This window comes from Dama dama, chromosome 4 (genome assembly GCF_033118175.1).
Source record: "Dama dama isolate Ldn47 chromosome 4, ASM3311817v1, whole genome shotgun sequence".
In the NCBI taxonomy this organism is placed as follows: domain Eukaryota; kingdom Metazoa; phylum Chordata; class Mammalia; order Artiodactyla; family Cervidae; genus Dama; species Dama dama.
The window spans coordinates 8,490,189-8,512,428 of NC_083684.1; the positions used below are offsets into that span (position 1 = coordinate 8,490,189).

A 22,240-nucleotide genomic window follows, 5' to 3' on the forward strand; every position below is an offset into this window, starting at 1 on the left:
CATTGGGAGTGCAGTCTTAGGCACAGGACCACCATGGAAGTCCCTCATTATTTTCATAGTGTTAGAAAAATGGATCTGATTGAAGCTTCCTTTATTTGCTTTTGTAGACAACAGTCAGATCTAGGTTCCAACATCAGCTCTAACCTCCTCTGTACTGTCACTCTGAGACCCTGAATAAATCAATCTCTCAGGGTCCAAGTTTCTTTCACATTTAAAATGAAAAGGTTGAATTCAATCTCTTTCAACATTATGAAGACATTTAGAAAGCCAACTATGGAATTAAGTATTTCAAATAAAGCAGGAGAAGTTAAAAAACAGATTAAAATATAGACAACTGTTATTCTTCATAATAACTGTCAAGACTTGACAGCTAACCCCTTCAAGAGGCAAGTTGAAACCAAAACCTATGGAAGAAAATTATTTTTAACTCTGCAACACAATATCAGGTGAGGAAGGCTAGAATGTTTCCCACTAAGTCAGAAAAGTTTTATATTAATTCACACTCTACTTTTCACAAGGGTTCTCTAAATTCAGCCTGCCCATCTTACAAAATCTACCATACCACTAAGTGGAGTGCCAATGAACAATGAATCTCAGGCAAGTGGAGTGGACTTGCAAGTTAAATATATATATATATATATTTGATGTACAAGAGACAAATGAGCGAAAGAAAAGCCAGCCTCTACAGACACCACTGCCAACAAACTACCAACAAGTTTCAAAACATATCTGTGTACCTTATCCTCTCCACTACTTTGTGAAGTAAATAAACCAATAATTTTATTTTCATCTGATTTATGAGGTACTAGGGGTTCAGAAAGGTTATGCGACTTGCCAAGTCACAATGCCAATTCCTGGCAGCACTGGGGCTATCATCAGGGCCTAAGGTTCATAATTCCCAATCAGGTACTAATCCCACTATTTACACATCTATTTACCTGGCACTGTTTGTCCTCTGGGACCCTCCTGTTCTTGTCCTCCGTGAAGCAGAACTCCTCCTACTCCTCCTCGCTCTCATGGGCCCCACACCGCGGTCTGAAGTTGGTCGCAGGAACTCCAGCATGCCATGAAGTCTTTGCAGCCCACTGATGAAGCTGTTCACTGAATCCAATGAAGGCACTTGGGGAGCATGGTTAGCACCAGATCTCGGACTAAACTCCTCTAAAACTCCTGGGTTGAGGCTCCCCACAGTCTCTGTTCCCGAGAGCTCCACTTCCTCTGTCAAATCAACAGATATCTGTGGAATAGGTGGAAGCAGCGGCATTCTCTCTGGGCTGTTGATCACCTCCTCAGGAATGGGTTGGAGCAGGGGTGGTCCTCCTTGGATGCTGACCACCTCAGCAAGTACAGGACGCAACACGGGTGGTCCCTCCTGGCTGCTGACCTCCTCAGTATGAGGAGGCTGGAGCAGGGGTGGTCCCCCTTGGCTGCTCACCACCTCAGCAGGAGCAGGCTGTTCTGCAGCACCATGATCTAATTGCACCTGAAGATCATATTCCACTGCTTCACGAGCCATCACTGAGAAAGTAATATTTGTAAAAAGTATTAGTAAAACGTATTAGCTATGTGGCATGTTTTATCTAATTATGTCTATCATTTAATGTTTCTGTTTAAGATCATTCTTGACAAAACTGAGAAACTTAAAAAGATGATTTTAGCTCTTTTCCTATAATAAGGACTTTTAACCAGTTATCCTGTTTACCCTTCGAAAACATAAAAGTCATGTGATCATAGCACTGGTCTTTAAAAGAATCTATAAAATAAGAGAATTGAACTATTGAAAATAATCCCTCAGACCTCTTGCAGTTCTGTCATGACCTGTATATGGACTTTTACCACAACAAATGCATACAATGCTATATTTAATTTTAGTAGGCAATATTCACCTTTCATGGCACTAAAGTGCAAAAAATAAACACAGAAAGAACACGTCCACAAAATAACTCAAATAACTCAAAATAGAAATTTACCTATTTCCCCCCAAAACGCTGAGCAACCTTTATTTACTTCAACTTTTTCATTACTTTTGTTTTCTGTCTCTAAGTCCATTTGTTAGTCCATTCAACAAATATTTATTAAGCACTAGTTATGTTCCTTTCATTATTTGTTTTCTGTCTCTACTTCACTACATTAGTCTATTTTTCAAGAAATATTTAAGCATCTGTCATATAGTCAAGACACTTCACAGAGGCAAACAGATAAGTAGATAAGACCCAGCGTAATACAATTTACATTCTAACAAATGAGAGAATAAACAAATCAATGTGAAAATTATATATTGTGCCATTTGGTTTTAGGAGTGGGGGGCAAGACACAACAGTGAGAGGCGGCCTCTTAAAAGTGAAAATTAAACCAAGACAAGGATTAAAAGAAGTTGGCCACATGAAGAGCCAAGAAAGAGTTTCAGAAGAAAATCAATACATGGTGTCTGCTAAGTATGGGTTTAGTGCATCAGAGAAACTAGGAAGCCCAGCATAACGAGCACAATAAGAAAGAGCAGACAGTATGAGGTTTAGTATGAGGAGTGAAGTTGAAGATACACGACACTTTCACTAAAAGGGCTTGGTAAGGAGTTTCTTCTGTGTTAGGAATGGACTGTAGGGGAGGAAAAGTGCAGGCAAAGTGACCACTTTATAGGCTATTATGGGAGTGTAAACTAGTGGTCACAGAGGCAAGAATAGGAGCAGTGGAGATGGAAGAGCAGACAGCTTTAAGAATCCTCAGTATAGTCATGCCACTTAAAATCTTGGGATAGATAAACTACCTAAGAAGGAACCGAGATAGAAAAAAAGCAGGCCAAGGACTAATACCAGAGACATTAACATTAAAAGTATAACAGCTTTAGGAAGAGAACCCAGAAACCAAGACCATGAGGTAGGAGAAAACCTGGGAGAGTGTGGTGTCTTAGAAGAATGATGCAAGGAGGGGGCAGTCAGGTGTGTCAAGTGCTACTGAGGGGAAGAACAGCCACTAGAGTTAGCAATGTAGAGGTGATCGATAATCTAGAAAAGAGCTGTTTTCCCAAAGTGATGAGTAGAGGCCAGACTGGAGTGGTCAGCATAAACGCAGAGAAGTCCAATAAACATAGCAGATGAAGTATGTTTTTCTTTCTTAGTCATTCCTGAAAATCCATGAACATGACCCCCATCCCCTTGCAAGAAATAGCAATAAAAAAAGAATAAATCACAAGAACAAAGCAAAGAGAGTATGAGACATACAGTTTTCTGTACCAATAACTGGTAGGACTGTGTGCTATTGAAAAGCAAGCTAATTTCCACTGAGGGAACTGTAGAAACTACATATCACAGAAGATAGCATTGAAAGATGGAGATGGACAGGAGGATTAGCTGAAAGCCTGTGAAAGTAATCTGTTCCTCTAGGAAACAATAAAAAAACACCTCCCCTTATGCTGCAGAAAAACTGGAATTTTGAACCACACAGACTTAAGACCAGCAGTAAAAACAAGGAGTTAAGTGAAATTCTACAAACTTTCACAAGTGTGAAACACTTCCAACCCTTCTCCCCAGCTGCACAAATCCAGAACACAATATTGTGGTTTTTACACATTCTCTATGCCTCAAGGCAGGAGATTAGAGGACTGTTCTCTAGAGAAAACCAGCTGAAGAGAAAAGATCTATAAATACTAACACTTGTAAATCTCAAGAAAATGGCTGGGTCTCTGTCCTTATATCTAATGGTAAAAGTTCCCTGGTTGGTAAGGTTCAGTCATTCATACAGAGCTTCCAATCTTTTCTGAGGGAAGTGAAAGTCGTTCAGTTGGGTCCAACTCTTTGCGACCCCATGACTATAGAGTCCATGGAATTCTCCAGGCCAGAATACTGAGTGGGTAGCCTTTCCCTTGTCCAGGGGATCTTCCCAACCCAGGGATCAAACCCAGGTCTCCCGCATTACAGGCAGATTCTCTACCAGCAGAGCCACAAGGAAGCCCTTGTGTCCTTATATCTAACGGTAAAAGTCCCTTGGTTGGTAAGGTTCAGTCATTCATATAGCTTCCAACCAGTTTTCGGGGGGGTGGGGATGGGGGCGGTCTCTCTGCAAAACAAAACAGCCAAAGAACAACTGACATTCAAGAAAAGCCTCCAACATGAGAGGAAACCAAAGCAGACCAAGAGAAGAAACTTGGAAAAAAGAAATGTGATGCAGAAATGGTAATAAGTAAGTAAATAAAATAAATCCAAACTTAAAAAAATGCCAAGGGAAAAAAATAAGTTAAAATCAGAATGCAAGAAAGAGCTCTTAGAAATTTCACAATCAAAATAAAATCTTTAATAGAAGGACTGTAAGATAAACCTGACAAAGTCTCAGAAAACAAGACAGTAAAAATAGTAATATTAAAAGGTTAAATCAGAATACTTGACTAACTGAAGTACAAGAATGAGAACTCAAAATGGAGAAAAAAGTGAAGCAAAACCTCTGGTCAAGATGGAACCATAAACTCTCTTCCAACTAAGAATACCAACTCAGTAAATTTCCTCAAAAACTATACTGAAAAGAAAAAAGCAGACTACAGATGAAACTCCATTATTAATTCCATCTTTAGGGCACTTAAAAATATGCAAAACCACACTACTATATGGATTTATAAATATAAGGTAGTATAAAACAAGCCCAGGCATGAAAAATACCCAATTCAGGAGAGGGAGGGTGCTGGGGTACACACGAGGGGCTTTGACAATAGAATTTATTTATTTAAGAATAAGAAAGGGCCTGACACAAGATGGCGGAGGAGTAGGACGGGGAGACCACTTTCTCTCCTACAAATTAATCAAAAGAATAACTGAACGCAGAGCAAACTTCACAAAACAACTTCTGATCGCTAGCTGAGGTCATCAGGCGCCCAGAAAAGCAGCCCATTGTCTTCGAAAGGAGGTAGGACAAAATATAAAAGATAAAAAGTGAGACAAAAGAGCTAAGGACGGAGATCCGTCCCGGGAAGGGAGTCTTAGGCGGCATTGCTTGGGGTAGGGTCCAGGCCTGAGTGCCCTGAGGACAATTGGAGGGAGCTTCTGTGAGTTGCCAACTTGAACTGTGGGAGACCAAAAGAGAGAGAGAGTAAATTAACCGACCGAACACACTGCCGGCCGTTCGCAGAACAAAGAGACCCGAGAAAGTCCAGAGAAGAGCTGGCAGGCTGTGGACCCGCCCAGCCCCGCCGGAGGCAGGAGGCAGGGGGGAGGGAAGGTCGCGGCGAGACACAGGGCGCAGGCACCCGACCGGCGCGGGCGGGGACTGGGGCTGGGGACGCGGAGGGCAGAAGGCGCACGCACCCGACTGGCGCCAGCGGAAACTGAGACTGGGTCCGCGGAAGGGAGTGGGCGCGCCACACCTGGGGAGAGTGCGCCCACCGAGCCCCTGGCTGCCTGGACCGCTTTGACGGGGAAGGCACAGAGAGCAGGCGCAGCTTTTCCTTCCGCGCTTTTGTGGAACACCCGAGGGCTGGAACCGCGCGCAGCGCGGGGCGCGCTCCATATAGAGCAGCCAGGAGCCTGAGCAGCGCAGACGGAGAAAGCAGCGTCAGCCCCTCCTGGCAGCGCCAGCCCGTCCCCACAGCGCCAGCCCCTCCCCACAGCGCCAGCCCCTCCCCGCAGAGCGACGGAACTAGCTACCTGAATAAGAGCCCACCTCCGCCCGCCTGTGTCAGGGCGGAAATGAGACTCTGAAGAGACTGGCAAACAGAAGCCAAATAAACAAAGGGAACCGCTTCAGAAGGGACTGGTGCAACAGATTAAAATCCCTCTAGAAAACACCGACTACACCGGAAGGGGCCTGTAGATATCGAGAAGTGTAAGCTGGAACGAGGAGCTATCTGAAACTGAGCCGAACCCACACTGACCGCAACAGCTCCAGAGAAACTCCTAGATATGATTTTACTTTTTTCTCTCTTTTTTTCTTTTTTCTCTTTTATTTTCCTTTAAAATCCCCTGTTACTCCCCCATTACTCCTTAACTTTCATTTCCATAGATTTTTATGATTTTTTTAATTAGGGGGAAAAAATTTTTTAATTTTTTTTTCTTTCTTTTTTTTTTCTTTTTTCTTTCCTTTTTCTCTTCTATTTTCTGTTTTTCTTTTTCTCTTATTTCTTTTAAAGTCCTCTAGTACTCCTCTACTACTCCTTAATTTTCATTTTCAATACACTATAACCTTACAAAAAAAAAAAAAGAAGAGAAGCCCTATTTTTAAACCGAAGATTATTCTCTCCCAATCTTGACTCTCTGTTTTCTACCTCAGAACACCTCTGTTTCCTCCTTTCCCCTTCTCTTCCCAATCCAATTCTGTGAATCTTTGTAGGTGACTGGGCTACGGAGTACACTCTGGGAACAGACAGCTGCGTAGATCTGTCTCTCTCCTCTTGAGTCCCCCTTTTTCTCCTCCTGCTCATCTCTATCTCCCTCCTCCCTCTCCTCTTCTTCATGTAACTCTGTGAACCTCTCTGGGTGTCCCTAATGGGGGAGAATCTTTTCACCATTAATCTAGAAGTTTTCTTTTCAGTGCTGTATAGTTGGAGAAGTCCTGAGACTACAGGAAGAATAAAACTGAAATCCAGAGGCAGGAGACTTAAGCCCAAAACCTGAGAACACCAGAAAACTCCTGACTACATGGAACTTTAAGTAATAAGTGACCGTCCAAAAGCCTCCATACCTACACTGAAACCAACCACCACCCAAGAGCCAATAAGTTTTAGAGCAAGATATACCACGCAAATTCTCCAGCAACACAGGAACATAGCCCTGAACATCAACATACAGGCTGCCCAAGGTCACACCTAACACATAGACCCATCTCAAAACTCATTACTGGGCACTCCATTGCTCTCCAAAGAGAAGAAATCAAGTTCCATGCACCAGAACACCAACGCAAGCTTCCCTAACCAGGAAACCTTGACAAGCCAATCATCTAACCCCACCCACTGGGTAAATCCTCCACAATAAAAAGGAACCACAGACCTCCAGAATACAGAAAGTCCACTCCAGACACAGCAATCTAAACAAGATGAAAAGGCAAAGAAATACCCAACAGGTAAAGGAACATGAAAAATGCCCACCAAGTCAAACAAAAGAGAAGGAGATAGGGAATCTACCTGAAAAAGAATTTAGAATAATGATAATAAAAATGATCCAAAATCTTGAAAACAAAATGGAGTTACACATAAATAGCCTGGAAACAAAGATTGAAGAGATACAAGAAATGTTTAATAAAGACCTAGAAGAAATAAAAAAGAGTCAATTAAAAATGAATAATGCAATGAATGAGATCAAAAACACTTTGGAAGGAACCAAGAGTAGAATAATGGAGGCAGAAGATAGGATAAGTGAGGTAGAAGATAAAATGGTGGAAATAAATGAAGCAGAGAGGAAAAAAGGAAAAAGGATCAAAAGAAATGAGGACAACCTCAGGGACCTCTGGGACAATGTGAAACGCCCCAGCGTTCGAATCATAGGAGTTCCAGAAGAAGAAGACAAAAAGAAAGGCCATGAGAAAATACTCGAGGAGATAATAGCTGAAAACTTCCTAAAATGGGGAAGGAAATAGCCACCCAAGTCCAAGAAACCCAGAGAGTCCCAAACAGGATAAACCCAAGGCGAAACACCCCAAGACACATATTAATCAAATTAACAAAGATCAAACACAAAGAACAAATATTAAAAGCAGCAAGGGAGAAACAACAAATAACACACAAAGGGATTCCCATAAGGATAACAGCTGATCTATCAATAGAAACCCTCCAGGCCAGAAGGGAATGGCAGGACGAACTGAAAGTAATGAAAGAGAATAACCTACAACCTAGATTACTGTATCCAGCAAGGATCTCATTCAGATATGAAGGAGACTTCAAAAGCTTTACAGATAAGCAAAAGCTGAGAGAATTCAGCACCACCAAACCAGCTCTTCAGCAAATGCTAAAGGATCTTCTCTAGACAGGAAATGCAGAAAGGTTGTATAAACGTGAACCCAAAACAACAAAGTAAATGGCAACGGGACCACACCTATCAATAATTACCCTAAATGTAAATGGGTTGAATGCCCCAACCAAAAGACAAAGATTGGCTGAATGGATACAAGAACAAGACTCCTATATATGCTGTCTACAAGAGACCCACCTCAAAACAAGAGACACATACAGACTAAAAGTGAAGGGCTGGAAAAAAATATTTCATGCAAACGGAGACCAAAAGAAAGCAGGAGTCGCAATACTCATATCAGATAAAATAGACTTTCAAATAAAGGATGTGAAAAGAGACAAAGAAGGACACTACAAAATGATCAAAGGATCAATCCAAGAAGAAGATATAACAATTATAAAAATATATGCACCCAACATAGGAGCACCGCAATATGTACGGCAAACGCTAACGAGTATAAAAGAGGAACTTAATACTAACACAATAATAGTGGGAGACTTTAATACCCCACTCACACCTATGGATAGATCAACTAAACACAAAATTAACAAGGAAACACAAACCTTAAATGACACAATGGACCAGCTAGACCTAATTGATATCTATAGGACATTTCACCCCAAAACAATCAACTTCACCTTTTTCTCAAGTGCACACGGAACCTTCTCCAGAATAGATCACATCCTGGGCCATAAATCTGGTCTTGGAAAATTCAAAAAAGTTGAAATCATTCCAGTCATCTTTTCTGACCACAGTGCAGTAAGATTAGATCTCAATTACAGGAAAAAAATTGTTAAAACTTCAAACATATGGAGGCTAAATAACACGCTTCTGAATAACCAACAAATCATAGAAGAAATCAAAAAAGAAATCAAAATATGTATAGAAATGAATGAAAATGAAAACACAACAACCCAAAACCTATGGGACACTGTAAAAGCAGTGCTAAGGGGAAGGTTCATAGCATTACAGGCTTACATCAAGAAACAAGAAAAAAACCAAATAAATAACCTAACTCTACATCTAAAGCAATTAGAGAAGGAAGAAATGAAGAACCCCAGGGTTAGCAGAAGGAAAGAAATCTTAAAAATCAGGGCAGAAATAAATGCAAAAGAAACTAAAGAGACCATAGCAAAAATCAACAAAGCTAAAAGCTGGTTTTTTGAAAAAACAAACAAAATTGACAAACCATTAGCAAGACTCATTAAGAAACAAAGAGAGAAGAACCAAATTAACAAAATTAGAAATGAAAATGGAGAGATCACAACAGACAACACTGAAATACAAAGGATCATAAGAGACTACTACCAGCAGCTCTATGCCAATAAAATGGACAACTTGGAAGAAATGGACAAATTCTTAGAAAAGTATAACTTTCCAAAACTGAACCAAGAAGAAATAGAAGATCTTAACAGACCCATCACAAGCAAGGAAATCAAAACTGTAATCAGAAATCTTCCAGGAAACAAAAGCCCAGGACCAGATGGCTTCACAGCTGAATTCTACCAAAAATTTAGAGAAGAGCTAACACCTATCTTACTCAAACTCTTCCAGAAAACTGCAGATGAAGGTAAGCTTCCAAACTCATTCTATGAGGCCACCATCACCCTAATTCCAAAACCAGACAAAGATGCCACAAAAAAAGAAAACTACAGGCCAATATCACTGATGAACATAGATGCAAAAATCCTTAACAAAATCCTAGCAAACAGAATCCAACAACATATTAAAAAAATCATACACCATGACCAAGTGGGCTTTATCCCAGGAATGCAAGGATTCTTTAATATCCGCAAATCAATCAATGTAATACACCACATTAACAAATTGAAAGATAAAAACCATATGATTATCTCAATAGATGCAGAGAAAGCCTTTGACAAAATTCAACACTCATTTATGATTAAAACTCTCCAAAAAGCAGGAATAGAAGGAACATACCTCAACATAATAAAAGCTATATATGACAAACCTACAGCAAGCATCACCCTCAATGGTGAAAAATTGAAAGCATTTCCCCTGAAATCAGGAACAAGACAAGGGCGCCCACTCTCACCACTACTATTCAACATAGTGTTGGAAGTTTTGGCCACAGCAATCAGAGCAGAAAAAGAAGTAAAAGGAAAAGAAGGAAGTGAAACTTCCTATCTTTCCAGATAGGAAAAGAAGAAGTGAAACTCTCACTGTTTGCAGATGACATGATCCTCTACATAGAAAACCCTAAAGACTCTACCAGAAAATTACTAGAGCTAATCAATGAATATAGTAAAGTTGCAGGATATAAAATTAACACACAGAAATCCCTTGCATTCCTATATACTAACAATGAAACAACAGAAAGAGAAATTAAGGAAACAATACCATTCACCATTGCAACAAAAAGAATAAAACACTTAGGAGTATATCTACCTAAAGAAACAAAAGACCTATACATAGAAAACTATAAAACACTGATGAAAGAAATCAAAGAGGACACAAACAGATGGAGAAACATGTTCATGGATTGGAAGAATCAATATTGTCAAAATGGCTATTCTATCCAAAGCAATCTATAGATTCAATGCAATCCCTATCAAGCTACCAACGGTATTTTTCACAGAACTAGACCAAAGAATTTCACAATTTGTATGGAAATACAAAAAACCTCGAATAGCCAAAGTAATCTTGAGAAAGAAGAATGGAACTGGAGGAATCAACCTGCCTGACTTCAGACTCTACTACAAAGCCACAGTCATCAAGACAGTATGGTACTGGCACAAAGACAGCAATATAGATCAATGGAACAGAATAGAAAGCCCAGAGATAAATCCACGAACCTATGGACACCTTATCTTTGACAGAGGAGGCAAGGATATACAATGGAAAAAAGACAACCTCTTTAACAAGTGGTGCTGGGAAAACTGGTCAACCACTTGTAAAAGAATGAAACTAGAACAGTTTCTAACACCATACACAAAAATAAACTCAAAATAGATTAAAGATCTAAATGTAAGACCAGAAACTATAAAACTCCTAGAGGAGAACATAGGCAAAACACTCTCCGACATAAATCACAGCAAGATCCTCTACGACCCACCTCCCAGAATATTGGAAATAAAAGCAAAACTAAACAAATGGGACCTAATGAAACTTAGAAGCTTTTCCACTACAAAGGAAACTATAAGGAAGGTGAAAAGACAGCCCTCAGATTGGGAGAAAATAATAGCAAATGAAGAAACAGACGAAGGATTAATCTCAAAAATATACAAGCAACTCCTGCAGCTCAATTCCAGAAAAATAAATGACCCAATCAAAAAATGGGCCAAAGAACTAAACAGACATTTCTCCAAAGAAGACATACAGATGGCTCACAAACACATGAAAAGATGCTCAACATCACTCATTATCAGAGAAATGCAAATCAAAACCACAATGAGGTACCATTACACGCCAGTCAGGATGGCTGCTATCCAAAAGTCTACAAGCAATAAATGCTGGAGAGGGTGTGGAGAAAAGGGAACCCTCTTACACTGTTGGTGGGAATGCAAACTAGTACAGCCGCTATGGAGAACAGTGTGGAGATTCCTTAAAAAACTGGAAATAGAACTGCCATATGATCCAGCAATCCCACTTCTGGGCATACACACTGAGGAAACCAGATCTGAAAGAGACACGTGCAGCCCAATGTTCATCGCGGCACTGTTTATAATAGCCAGGACATGGAAGCAACCTAGATGCCCATCAGCAGATGAATGGATAAGGAAGCTGTGGTACATATACACCATGGAATATTACTCAGCTGTTAAAAAGAATTCATTTGAATCAGTTCTAGTGAGATGGATGAAACTGGAGCCCCTTATACAGAGTGAAGTAAGCCAGAAAGATAAAGAACATTACAGCATACTAACACATATATATGGAATTTAGAAAGATGGTAACGATAACCCTATATGCAAAACAGAAAAAGAGACACAGAAATACAGAACAGACTTTTGAACTCGGTGGGAGAATGTGAGGGTGGGATATTTCAAAAGAACAGCATGTATACTGTCTATGGTGAAACAGATCACCAGCCCAGGTGGGATGCATGAGACAAGTGCTCGGGCCTGGTGCATGGGGAAGACCCAGAGGAATCGGGTGGAGAGGGATGTGGGAGCGGGGATCGGGATGGGGAATACCTGTAAATCTATGGCTGATTCATATCAATGTATGACAAAACCCACTGAAATGTTATGAAGTAATTAGCCTCCAACTAATGAAAAAAAAAAAAAGTATAAGAAAGGAAGAAAAACTCTTATCAAAAGGTCAAAGTCAAGATTTGTTAGATAGGGGTGGTGAATGCACGAATCTTTTAAAAATTATTCTGTGCACTTTTCAGTATGGTTAACATTAAAAAGTGAAATTTCTTCCCATGATATGCCAGTTCTGATTAGAGAACAAAAGTTCTGATGAGATGTGAAAGGCCCAGAGCCAAATCCCAGCCTCATTCATCGGTGTATCCTACACAAGTAGTACAGAGTAGACGCTAAATACTTACTGAATTACCCCCACCATACATACACCTAAAAACGCAAGACCAATCAACTTCTAAGAACACATCAGCACCCAATATTGAGAGACAGAAGAGGCAGAGAACAACGTCATCCTGAATAAAGTTCTCTACACGGCGCTGTCCTGGAGCAAAACTTCCCCATCAATGTGGGCCAACACAGAACCCGCCAGGCCTGGGGTTGAGGAGGGGGGCGTCAGCGGGCCCCTTCCATGCCGTGAGCAGCCCAGTCCTAGACATCCTGTGGCTTTCCCAAGCTTTCTTACTCAGATTTCAACCAATGTGCACGCTGGGCGCGATGAAGACTCCAAATTAAAAAGAAGACGAGGCGCGGGCAGGAGTCGCGCCAACCTGGGTTCGAATCCCTGCTCGGTCACGTCCTACTTGAGGACCTTACTTAGGACGGTTGCCCAGCTTCCCTGTTCGACTTATTCGTCTTTAAAATGTGGGCCTAATACAAGTATTTACGTCACAGTGCTGCCAAGAGGTAAAGCTGGATAGAACGATAGGTCTTTCGTTCAACTTGAAAGTGAGGCAAGCAGCGGGCACTCCGTGGGACAACAGTTATTTGCACATGAAGAGTCCGAGGTCCCTGGAGAGCGACCAAGGACCTCTGACTCCGGGCCCGCGAACTCTGCTCCTTCCAGGAATCCGGAGTTCCTTCCGGCCCCGCCCCCACCCGCACCTCGGGGGCCGCCCCAGCAGCCGCGAAAGAACGGGAATTTAGGCGCCTCGGCCCCGAACGTTGGGGCCGCCCGCAGCGGCCGAATCTCCTCAGACCACCGAGTTCAAGCCCGCCCTGCCCCCAGCCCAACTCGGGCCCTGCGTCCACGTACCCAGGGGAAGTCGTCCCGGACCCAGACGCCCAAGGCCTGGGGAGAGGCAAGTGCCCACCTCACCTGAAGCCAGAGCACACGGTCAGACTCCCCAGGTCGCCGGAAGCGCAGCAACCCCCTTAGAAAAACTTGCCGGACTGGCTACTATAGCCACTTGCAGCAGCTCAAGCTGCCCGCCCGAAGTGCTGGCTCGGCCTGCTCCTATTGGGCAGCAGTTCCAACCGGTAGCCAATAGCCTCTCTTCTTCTTTCTTTGGTCGCCGGCTGACTGAAACAGCGGCGTTCTCATTGGCTGACTCTTCGTAAACGGGGTAGGCAGGACCATGCGCAAGGAAGCCTCGTACAATTGGTAGAAATCAACGTCCGTCAACACGCGCCCAGCCCCCAAAGAGAAAAACGGAAGAAGGAGTTTTACCGCTCTTTATTTGAACTTTGTGGCGGGAGAAAGTCGTAGGGGAAAGATTTCTTAGTCCATTTTGAAAAGATGAAAATATTAAAGCTGTGCCTCATGCTGTTTCTCCTAAAGTCTTTGGTGAAGAAAATGCCTGTCACCAAAGCCAACCTTAGCATTTGTACTTTTTTTTCATCTTCCTGCCTTTAAGGGAGCTTTACTGAGCGATGGAGAAGGAAATGGCAACCCACTCCAGTATTCTTACCTGGAGAATCCCATGGACGGAGGAGCCTGGTAGGCTACAGTCCACAGCGTCACAAAGAGTCGGACACGACTGAGCGACTTCATTTTCACTACTGAGCAAGGTTAATATGAGGAGAAAGGAATTTTATTTTGTAAACAAATACAAATGTTATGGAGTAGAAAGAAAAACATTTTGAATGATTCTCACTGTTGTATAAGTAATGGCAGAGGAGCCTCTAGGGAGCGGAACCTTCATGTGCAGATTAGACAACATAGAAGCAAAAAAGAAAAATTATCTCCAGAGAAGTCATTGTTAACTCTTTAAAATCTTCATCTATCTTAATATGGATATTTAAATATAGATGGAATTGTTTTAATCTTAATATATCTTGAATTGCTTTCCTTGTCAATGAATACGTAGGCACGTCATCAAATACGGAATGATCCTTTAAAAAATTTTTACATTAAAAGTTAATAGGTCACTGAAAAAATAAATAAATTTAAAAAAAATTAAAAAATAAAAAAAAACTAATAGTCAAAAGAAAAAAAAATGTTAATAGGTAATACACAGCAAAAAATTTTGGAAAACAGAAAGAACAAAATTTGGACAACTATGAACAGTTCTGAGAGTATATTCATTTATGATCCACCTAATGGTCATGTTTACTAATTAGGAGAATAAGAGAATAAACACACAAGCCAGAAATTTATAGTCTTGTCTTCAACCTCCAAAAGTTTCCTATAATTAGAGGACAAAAGTGTTGGTTGTGTTCCATTTTAGGGGAGAAATTCCTGTTTACAACTTAGTGGGTGATTACTTACAACACCAACCCCCCTGTTACACTATGCACCACTTCACAGAAGAGTTGTTTAGATGTACGTCTTTTTTTCCCCTTCACCAAAAGATATAACTAATGGGTGCCCTGAAACTACATGATGGTAACTACTGTTAGGGATCTGAATGTATAAATAAAATAAAAAATTTGGAAGAATTCTCAAGGTTAAAATATGCCAAAGAAACTTAACACTTGTGGTAAGCCTTCTCCCCAGGCTCTGGGGAAAGCCATTAGTTTTTCTGTAGCATTAGGAGTACCATCATTCATTCATTTTCTAGTCCATTGAGTCAACAAATACTTTATTAAACCACTACTTGAATCTCAGCTCTGGTCTATATGGTATATTATATATATGCTTAGTGGTTCAGTTGTATCCAGCTGCGACCCCATGGACTGTAGCCTGCCAGACTTCTCTCTTCATGGAATTCTCCAGGCAAGAATACTGGAGTGGGTAGCCCTTCCTTTCTCCAGGGGATCTTCCCCATCCAGGGATCAAACTCGGGTCTCCTGCATTGCAGGCAGATTCATTACCACTGAGCCAGCAGGGAAGTGGGATATGGTATAGAAAACAGAGATGACTCTTGACGCAGTGGAACTTACATTCTACTAAGTGGGGGTAGATCATAGACCAATAAACAAGAATAACGTAGGTAATTTCATATGGTAAATATGAGGAAAGAGGAAAATCCTCTTTTCAATTGAAGGTTCAAGAAAGGACTCTCTGAAGTACTGATATTAGAGCTGAGATCTGAAGACCTCAGAAAATGTTTTAAAAAGGTGCATAGTCCATAAATGACTATAATAAAAACAGAGTAAGGTAAGTGCTGTGATGGCCACGTGTGACGGGATAGGACTTCAGTACACCTGGGTCCTGCCTCTCCTTCCCGATCATTGCTACTATTTTACACGAGGTGCTGCCCATTTTTGGACCTCATTTTTTGCATGGCAAAATGAGGTAGCTGGACTAAAATGAAAAGTTGTCCCTGTTTGAAGTGCAGCAAATCTAGAAAACAACAAAATGTTGCAGAAGTTCAAAGCAGGTTGAGGGGAAGAAAATCTCCTCTACCAGATATTAACAACTAGAACAATGGTGGTCTGAAATTTCTCTGAATCAGCCTTTTGGAATGCTATGGGAATTGAAGTGTGCACAGGTGATATTAATATGTACCAGGAATTTATTCTCCATGTCACCACTATTCTACTAATATAGCATGAGGTCCCAGGAAGTAGCCTTGAGTGGATGCAGGCTTCATGGGGCTTGATGCTTAATGTGGAGGAATCTCTTAAAGACTAAAAAATTAAGGACTTCCCTGGTGGTTCAGCGGCTAAGAATCTGCCTGCCAATGCAGGGTGCATGGGTTTGATCCCTGGGCCAGGAAGATTCCATATACTTTGGAGCGACTGAACCTGTATACTACAAGTGAGCCCAAGCTCTAGAGCCCGCAAGCCACAACTGAGCGCATGTGCCTAGAACCCCATGCTCCACAGCGAGAAGCCACCACAATGAGAAGCCTGCACACAGCAACGAAGACCAAGCACAGTCAAAAATAAACAAATATTTTTTTAAAGGACTATGCAATTTAAAATATAAAATTACTTCCAAGAAAGGCCAACCATTTCCCGTTAGGCAAATCCTTTAACAGAAAATAAATAAAAGCTCTGGATAAAATATTAAAAAAAAAAAAAAAAAAAAGCTACCTGGAGGCACTGGAAAGCAGCTAAAGGCAGGTAGAAACTAGAAGAGCAGGGTCTATAATTGGAAAAAAGAGACAGCAGTAGGGGAATCTCCTGCTTTTTCACGGCTTTTATCCCAACAGTAAGACCCCATCAGCCCATTTGCAGTGGCTAAAACTTGGAGAGAAGCTCTCAGTCTAATTTGGTTGACAATCAGAGGACAAAGTTTGGAGCCACCATAGTAGTTAGAAAGTGAGAGGGAAAATTCAGGAAGGGAGAAAGCCAGAGAAGAAAAGCCTCAATTCTGTATATAATCTCTGCCCAAATCTCTATCTTACCTCTGAGGTAGGCATGTGTGGAGCAGACTTCAAGCAGCCAGCTAAGCCTAAAAGACGGCACAGCGATTTCATAGGTATGCAAGTAAAGGGGAGACACAGTTTGGAATTTAAGTCCAGCCAAATTAATTGTCTGTTAAAAAATATTCTTTGAAAAACTATGACACAGTCCATACTCCCTGTAACTATCAGGAAAAGTATCCAAGAAAAATTCCAAATTACTGGAGGTATGAAGATACTTGAAACATAATCCATAATCAAGAGAAAAGTCAATCAGTGGATACAAACCCCAAAATGACCTAAATGTTGGCTTTAACAGACAAGGGTTTTGAAGCAGCTATTGTAACCATTGTCAAGGATGTAAAAGAACACATGTTTATAATGAAGGAACATGAAAGAAATCTCAGCAGAGAAATAGAAATAACAAAAATAGGACCAAATGGAAATCCCAGAACTTAAAAATACAGTATCTCAAATTAAAAACTGACTGGATGAGCTTAATGGAAAGTTGGAGACAAAGAAGAAAGAGTCGATTAACCTGAAGCTACAGTAACAGAAGTTATTCAGTCTGAAGAACAGAGACGAAAAAGTAAAAGAACAGACCTTCAGAGATCTGTGTGACAATATCTAGAAGTTTAATATGTATGTAATTGGAATCAAAGAAGAGAGAATAGGGAGGAAAAAATATTTGAAGACATGATAATCCACATCTTGCCCTCAATATAAGATTAGCTCAAAATAAGTCATAAACTTAAGTATAAATTCTAAAACTATAAAATGTACAGAAGAAAGCAGGAGAAAAACTTCATGACCTCGGGTTAGGAAAAGATTTATTAGATAACTCCTAAAGCATGATTCATGAAAATAAAAACTGACAAGTTGGACTTCAAAATTAAAAACGTATGCTCTTCAAAGGATGTTGTTAAGGTGAACTGAATCCTGGTAGAAAATACTTGCGGGACTTCCCTGGTGGCCAGTGGTTAACATTCTGTTCTTCCACTGCAGGAGGCACAGTTTTGACCCTAAGATCCTGCATGCCTTGTGGCATGATCCACTCCCTGCCCCCCCCCAAAAAATGAAAGCTGATAAAAGGCTTGTATCCAGAATACTGTATATAGAGAACTCTCAAAACATGATAATTGGTAAAACTAAACAACCTATGAGCAAAAGATTTGAACAGACCAAAAAAAGAACCAAAGAAGATACATATAGATGGCAACGTAAATGAAAGAATGATCTATAAATGAAAGGATGATCAACATCATTAGTCATTCAGTTCAGTTCAGTTCAGTTGCTCAGTCGTGTCCAACTCTTTGCGACCCCATGAATCACAGCACGCCAGGCCTCCCTGTCCATCACCAACTCCCCGGAGCTTACTCAAACTCATGTCCAACGAGTCGGTGATGTCATCCAGCCATCTCATCCTCTGTTGTCCCCTTCTCTTCCTGCCCCGAATCCCTCCCAGCATAAGGGTCTTTTCCAATGAGTCAACTCTTCGCATGAGGTGGCCAAAGTATTGGAGTTTCAGCTTCAGCTTCCAATGAACACCCAGGACTGATCTCCTTTAGGATGGACTGGTGGGATCTCCTTGCAGTCCAAGGGACTCTAAAAAGTCTTCTCCAACACCACAGTTCAAAAGCATCAATTCTTCAGCACTCAGCTTTCTTCACAGTCCAACTCTCACATCCATACATGATCACTGGAAAAACCATAGCCTTGACTAGAAAGACCTTTGTCAGCCAAGTAATATCTCTGTTTTTCATATGCCATCTAGGTTGGTCATAGCTTTTCTTCCAAGAAGCAAGCATCTTTTAATTTCATGGCTGCAATCACCATCTGCAGTGATTTTGGAGGCCAAAAAAATAAAGTCTGACACTGTTTCCACTGTTTCCCCATCTATTTCCCATGAAGTGATGGGACCAGATGCCATGGTCTTAGTTTTCTGAATGTTGAGTTTTAAGCCAACTTCTTCACTCTCCTCTTTCACTTTCATCAAGAGACTTTTTAGTTCCTCTTCACTTTGTGCCATAAGGGTGGTGTCATCTGCATATCTGAGATTATTGATATTTCTCCCGGCAATCTTGATTCCAGCTTGTGCTTCCGCCAGCCCAGCATTTTCATGATGTACTCTGCATATAAGTTAAATAAGCAGGGTGACAATATACAGCCTTGACGTACTCCTTTGCCTATTGGAACTAGTCTGTTGTTCCATGTCCAGTTCTAACTGTTGCTTCCTGACCTGCATATAGGTTTCTCAAGAGGCAGGTCAGGTGGTCTGGTATTCCCATCTCCTTCAGAATTTTCCACAGTTTATTGTGATCCACACAGTCAAAGGCTTTGGCATAGTCAATAAAGCAGAAATAGATGTTTTTCTGGAACTCTCTTGCTTTTTCGATGATCCAACAGGTGTTGGCACTTTGATCTCTGGTTCCTCTGCCTTTTCTAAAACCAGCTTGAACATCTAGAAGTTCACAGTTCATGTATTGCTGAAGCCTGGCTTGGAGAATTTTGAGCATTACTTTACTAGCGTGTGAGATGAGTGCAACTGTGTGGTAGTTTGAGCATTCTTTGGGATTGCCTTTCTTTGGGATTTAATCATTAGGGAAATGCAAACTAAAGGCTCAATGACATAGCACTCATAATATACCTATTAGGATCACCAAAATTAAAATGCTGACTGTACCAAATGTTGACAAGGATATAGAGGAGCTCTATATGCTACTCGTGGAGTGGAAAATAGCCCTACCATTCTGGATAACAGTTGGACAGTTTCTTAAAAAGTTAAGTGTACACCTACCACATGATCTAGCTGTTCATTTTTAGATATTTATCCAAGAGAAATAAAAGTATATACCACCTGAAACTATCACAACATTGTTAGTCATCTATACTCCAATATAAAATAAAAAGTTTTAAAAAAATTTTAAATAACATATATTCAAACAGACTTGTACATAAAAATCCATAGCACCTTTATCTGTAATAGCCAAAAATTATAAACAACTTAAATGTTCATCAGCAGATCAAAGGATAAATAAATGGCTACACTCATACATTGCCATAGTTTTCAACTATTTTTCAGCTAGAAAAAGGGAATAAATTAAGATACATGTGATTACATGGATGAATCTCAAAATAGTTATACTGAAAGAAGGCAAACTTATCATATATCATATGATTACATTTATATAAAAATTTAAACAACGAACTAATCAGTAGTGATAGAAAGCTGGTCAGTGGTTGCCTAGGGAAATGGGGGTGGTGGAGTGGTGGGAGGGAGGGATTATAAAGGAGCATGAAGCAGCTTTGGGAACTGATGCACATGTTCATTATCTTGATTGTGGTGGTGCATATATACGTCAAAACATCAAATCACACATTAACATGTGTAGTCCACTGTGGGACAATTATACCTCAAAAATGCCATTTAAATCAGAATTGTGGGGCAGGAGTGAAGAGGGGGTTTGACTGTATGCACACAATAGGACTTTTGGGCATGATGGTAATGTTGGTCATCTTGACAGTGTCTGGATCAGTCATGTGTATGAATTTGTTAAACTCATCAAATGGTATATTTAGGATTTGTGTATTTCACAACATGGAAACATTACCATCCCCCATCAAACAAACAAAGACCACCACCCTGTAAACAAATATTGAACTGCAGTTAATAATATAAATGCTGAAATGTTTAGTGATGAATTATGTTGATGTTTGAAATTATCTTCTAAATGCATAAAAAATAAGGATGGATCAACGGTAGGAAGAAGAATGGCTGAATTGATAAGTATGTGATAAAATATGGTGAATTGTTAGGTGTAGAATCTAGGTGGTGACTATTCAGATGTTCAGAGCATAACTCTACTGACATTCCTGAGTATTTGAAAATTTTTATATTTATAAATGTTGAGGAAAAAATTAGGTATAGGGCTTTGGAAGATGTCTTGTGCGAGTCAGAGGTCCCTGAAGATTAAACTTTATTACTAATACTTTCACAGTGAATCTGCCTCTGCATGTGGGTCTACCAGAACATGTATAAGCTATAAGGGAGAATTTATGCTGTAGCCCCTATAGCTACAGAGAACATAAGATTTCAAAGATGAAAAGAGTAGCACCCTATGATTAGCTCAAGAAAAGCCTCATTTTCAGTGTTCATTCTGTCCTTGTTGATTCTTCTCTTTTTTAACTTACAAACATCAAGAATAAATAAAAGATAAAAAGGAATAGAAATGAACCACAATTTTATTCCCCAGAGATGATTACCAGATTATAAGCTCCAATTTATTTTGCCTTTTAATTTTATGGAATTATAGTTGTGTTAGTTTCAGGCGTACAGCAGAGTGATTGATTCACTTACACATATAAATATATTCCTCCTTTTTGAGATTCTTTTCTCATAAAGGCTACCACAGAATATTGAATAGAGTTCCCTGTGCTATTGAGTAGGTCCTTGTTGGTTATCTGTCTTCTATATAGAAGTGTATGTTCATCCCAAGCTCCCAACTGACCCCTCTCCCTGCCCCCATCTATTGTCTCCTCAGTGATTGGAACAATGCCCAGCACATTCGCTGTTGAATGATTTGGGAGGAGTTCAGGCGGAAAGAAAAGCAGGGACAAGTAGAGGTCACCTTACCAAGAGCAAAGGTGTAAAAAAATTCAGAACAAACAGGTCACATCCAGGAGACATGGGTTTCTGAGAACTCTTAGGCTAATAATATTTTGTTTGGCCTGTACAACATAAAAATAATTTTTAATGAAGTGCCAATCTTTAAAAAGATGGACAATTTACCAAAAATGTGACAAAGTAGATGGCTCTGGAAACACTGGAGTCCGTCCCTATCTGATAAAAATAGGCTGGAGCTGAGCAGAGGCTGCCCTTTCTTCACAAAGCTCAGCTGTTCCCTGAAGTCTCTCCTTCAGGCTCAACTCACTTTTTAGGCTCACACTAGACCTCATAGGTATTAGAGTTTGCAGTCTCTGGTGGGAGCACTCTGGGACCGGATACTGGAGATCAGGTTGGCGTCAGAGATAAAAGACCTTGGGGATCCAAAGGGGGATTCTGTACTTAGATCACTGGGAAAGAGGAAGGATCGGTATTTGCCCAGGTGTTTACTGCTGTGTCACAGTTCACCCCGGAACTTAGTGGCTTAAGACCAGAGTCATTTATTTAGCTCATGTTTTTGTAAATGGGCCATCTGGGCTGCTTCTGCTATGTGGTTCTTCTGGTCTCAACTGGATTCACCCCTGTGACAGCTGCTGGCCTGGCTGGTCTAGTGTGACCTCGGCTGGGCCAGGCTGTCTTGGCTTTGTGTGGTCTCTCCTTCTCCAGCATGCTTGCCCAGCTTGCTCCTGGCGGGGGAGGGCTCCAAGAGATGGGGTGGAAGTTTGTAAGGCCTCGTGAAGCCTGGCCTTGGAACCAAAACACCATCTCTTCAACATTCTATTGGCCAAAGCCAGTTACAACACCAACCTAGGT

The 22,240-nt window shown here is 40.8% G+C and overlaps 1 protein-coding gene across 2 annotated transcripts in view; it reads right to left on the reverse strand.

The window, feature by feature from the left end:
- RFWD3 (ring finger and WD repeat domain 3) overlaps positions 1 to 13,486 on the reverse strand; it is a 40,767-nt gene extending 27,281 nt beyond the window's left edge. The window contains exons 1-2 of one of the 2 annotated variants that reach the window (XM_061137725.1): positions 13,350 to 13,486; positions 939 to 1,518 (exon numbers count right to left, since the gene is read on the reverse strand). In XM_061137725.1, coding sequence (XP_060993708.1) covers positions 939 to 1,516 — 578 coding nt within the window. In that variant the 5' untranslated portion in view covers positions 1,517 to 1,518; positions 13,350 to 13,486. Of the gene's footprint in view, positions 1 to 938; positions 1,519 to 13,286 lie in introns of both variants that reach the window. The other variant, XM_061137724.1, reaches the window with a different exon arrangement.
- Between the last annotated feature and the right edge of the window lie 8,754 nt (positions 13,487 to 22,240).